The 3,075-nt window shown below is 34.2% G+C and overlaps 1 protein-coding gene across 1 annotated transcript; it reads left to right on the top strand.

Moving 5' to 3' along the window:
* The first annotated feature begins 1,777 nt into the window (after positions 1-1,777).
* On the top strand, positions 1,778-2,774 carry LOC112038728 (agamous-like MADS-box protein AGL80). The gene has a single exon (XM_024071573.2). It carries the CDS (start codon positions 1,825-1,827, stop codon positions 2,578-2,580), a length of 756 nt encoding a protein of 251 aa, XP_023927341.1. The 5' UTR covers positions 1,778-1,824; the 3' UTR covers positions 2,581-2,774.
* Positions 2,775-3,075: the final 301 nt, after the last annotated feature.

Below are 3,075 nucleotides of genomic sequence, written 5' to 3' on the forward strand. Positions count from 1 at the left end.
AAGGGAAGAAAAAAAAGTAACCTTCTGGTGGCATTCGCCAGGTTCTATGGGGTTTAATTCTGGGTCAAATATTCTTATTGACAATTAAAAAGAAAAAGTTGAATTTTAATATTTTCCCCAAGCTTTGAGTTAAAATGGAATTGGATCAAATTGAGTTGTACATATGGTTTACCATGTTCATCCGCGGGTGAGATCTTCTTATCAAGCTTTGAGTTGGCATGGAATAGTAGGTTTCTGGAGAAAGACTCTCTTTCCAAACAATTATTTTTTATATAACAATATCTTTTATATTTTATGGTGACCAAGAAAAGGAAAGAAGAATGAAACTTATTATGATTGAGCTACAAACTTAGTCAGTACAGCACCTACTGTTATGACTTGTGATTCTTAGAATCCATCATTTAATCCTGATGAATTGTCTACATAAACAACATATATTTTTTGATAATTTCTTTTGGATTTAGATTCGGTATAATATTGGGTATTACACCGGGTGCAGTTACCTCATATCTCTCTTACAAATTGTTTTTATTATTCTCACTTAAAAAATTGTTTTTTTTTTTTTTTTTAACTTTCAATCTCAACTACTAAGAGCAATTTTATCATGTACAATATCTAAGATATTGCACCTAATCTCAATCCAATTCTTTTTGCTAGAACTATTCTTCAATAATTTTAAATTAATTGATTGTCTCAAAGGCACCACAGCCTCAGCCAGTATCTCCGCTCAAGTTTCTGATCTTTATTACTAATTAGGCAATTAAAGCCAATTTCTAATTTCTCAGATATGGTGCTATCTGCTCTAGAAGCTTTGCTCCTTGAACCTATTTGAAAGCGCAAGAGAAACTTATATGACTCATCACACAGACTGGATCGAGCTCTTCTATTGAGTTGCACAAAATCCTCTTGTGATGCTTACAGATAATCTCATATACAATGTACTTGTTAGAGACGTAAATGAGAAAGATCAGTGCTATTCTAGTATACCAAATATGACTTATTTAAATATTTTAACCTGGAAAAATTAACCTCCATGCCGACTTGAATTCATGCCAACTTGAATTTAACCCGAAAATTAAATCAAGTACCCTTTTTAATATATTGTTAATTTTTATTTCATTACGTCAAAGGATAAGATTTGAACCGGTATTGTATGCTCAGTAGTCATCACGATGTATATTCGGTCAAGACAAATGGGTAAACTTCGGTTCATGCATACGGCATTTAAAATGATCAATTCTCATTTAATGGGATGAAGTTTTTCTTTAAACCTGTTTAGAAGAATCTCCTCCGACTCATTGTGCCGACGATTCATACAATCATTCACTATATATATATATATATACACACATTAAACAAATCATTTGACTCATTAAACAGGTAATTTGACTATAAATATACATTGATAAATTATCATAAATTTTCATTCAAGCTGGTCTTCAGGTAATTTTTTTCTTTTTAATGACATTTGGATGTACAATAAATTAAACTTTAACCATGAAATAAAAATTTCAAATTCAAATTAAAAGGAGAAGATCTCATTAGAGTACTATAAATAAAATCTCATTAATAGCCAGGTTTAGACATAATGTCTACAATAAATTCAGAAACCTAAATGAATGTTCCTTATTATTAGAATCTTAAAAGGTCATTAATTATCCAACCAGTCATATCTCTGGTGATTCAACCACGTGATTTTCTACATTAACAATGGCATCTTTTTGAACTCTATATATACCTGCTTTTTGAGGAAACATTTCCACAAGAACCTACCTAACGTTTATCTATCCCATATTTTCCTTGTGAAATCATCTCTAGCTAGCCATGACTAGAAAGAAAGTTAAGCTTGCATACATCACAAATGATAGTTCTAGGAAGGCCACCTTCAAGAAAAGGAAGAAGGGGCTATTGAAAAAGGTGAGTGAGCTTAGTACCCTCTGTGATATCAAAACTTGTGCCATAATCTACAGCCCCTATGACACACAACCTGAGGTCTGGCCATCCCCCATGGAAGTCCAAAACATAATTGCAAAGTTTAAGATGATGCCCGAGATGGATCAGAGTAAAAAAATGGTGAACCAAGAGAGTTTCCTTAGGCAAAGGATTGCCAAATCCGAGGAACAATTGAAGAAACAACAAAGAGATAACCGAGAGAAGGAAATGACACAAGTCATGTATAGGAGCTTGGTTGGTGAAGGGCTACAGAATCTGAATATTGTTGATTTGAACGACTTGGGTTGGGTAATCGACAAAAGCATAAAGGAGATTGATGAGAAAATTAAGTCATTGCTTGAACAACAAGCGGTTCCTCCTCCTCCTCCTCCCCCTGCTGCTGCTCCAGCTCCACAAGTTGTGACCATGACAAGCCATGCTAGTAGGACTACCAAGCAGGACATGTTCAATGATGAGGCTGCAGCAAGGAGCACCAATACAGATTTGGCTACGGATTCATCACAGAATCAACAGTGGCTGATGGATTTGCTGAAATCAAATGATAACATGGGTTTTGGAAGGAACGATGACATGCTACCCTACTCACTTCACACCAATAATTTTTGGTCGAATTTTCCTTTCCCTTAGGTATATATGGTGCTTTCTTGTCTATCTTGGTCTGCCTCATCTTCGTTTTGGATTTAAATAAAAGAACAAGGCCGTAAGGCCGTGCAATTGTGAAGTTAATCTGCATCAAATCCACAGATGAATGGATACACCCATCAATGTGTATGCCATTCTTGCTGTTTCCTACAGAAATGAATCATGGAGTACTTTTTTTTTCCCCCTTATTAATTGTCTTATTGTTAAATGTTTCTGAAGTTTGTAATGCCAGAATATTATCTTGAATATTTTATTTCAGTTTCATTATCTTCATATTTTCTTCTAATGATACTTACTAATCACCAAAATAAGCCTATGGGATTACACATTTACACTACTAAGCCTACTCTAATTTAACACCTGTTAGGGTCCGTTTATTATTACTGAATCACACGTTGTATGGGTTACTCTTAACTGTTACCGTGGTGTTCAATCCCTTTAGAGTTTAGACAATAAAATAATTCAATGAGTGATGAAAGT

This window comes from Quercus suber, unplaced genomic scaffold (genome assembly GCF_002906115.3).
Source record: "Quercus suber isolate HL8 unplaced genomic scaffold, Cork oak 2.0 scaffold_14, whole genome shotgun sequence".
NCBI lineage: Eukaryota > Viridiplantae > Streptophyta > Magnoliopsida > Fagales > Fagaceae > Quercus > Quercus suber.

Excerpts from the sequence above, each read along its gene's own strand:
- LOC112038728 (XM_024071573.2), top strand. The coding sequence starts at position 1,825 with ATGACTAGAAAGAAAGTTAAGCTTGCATACATCACAAATGATAGTTCT.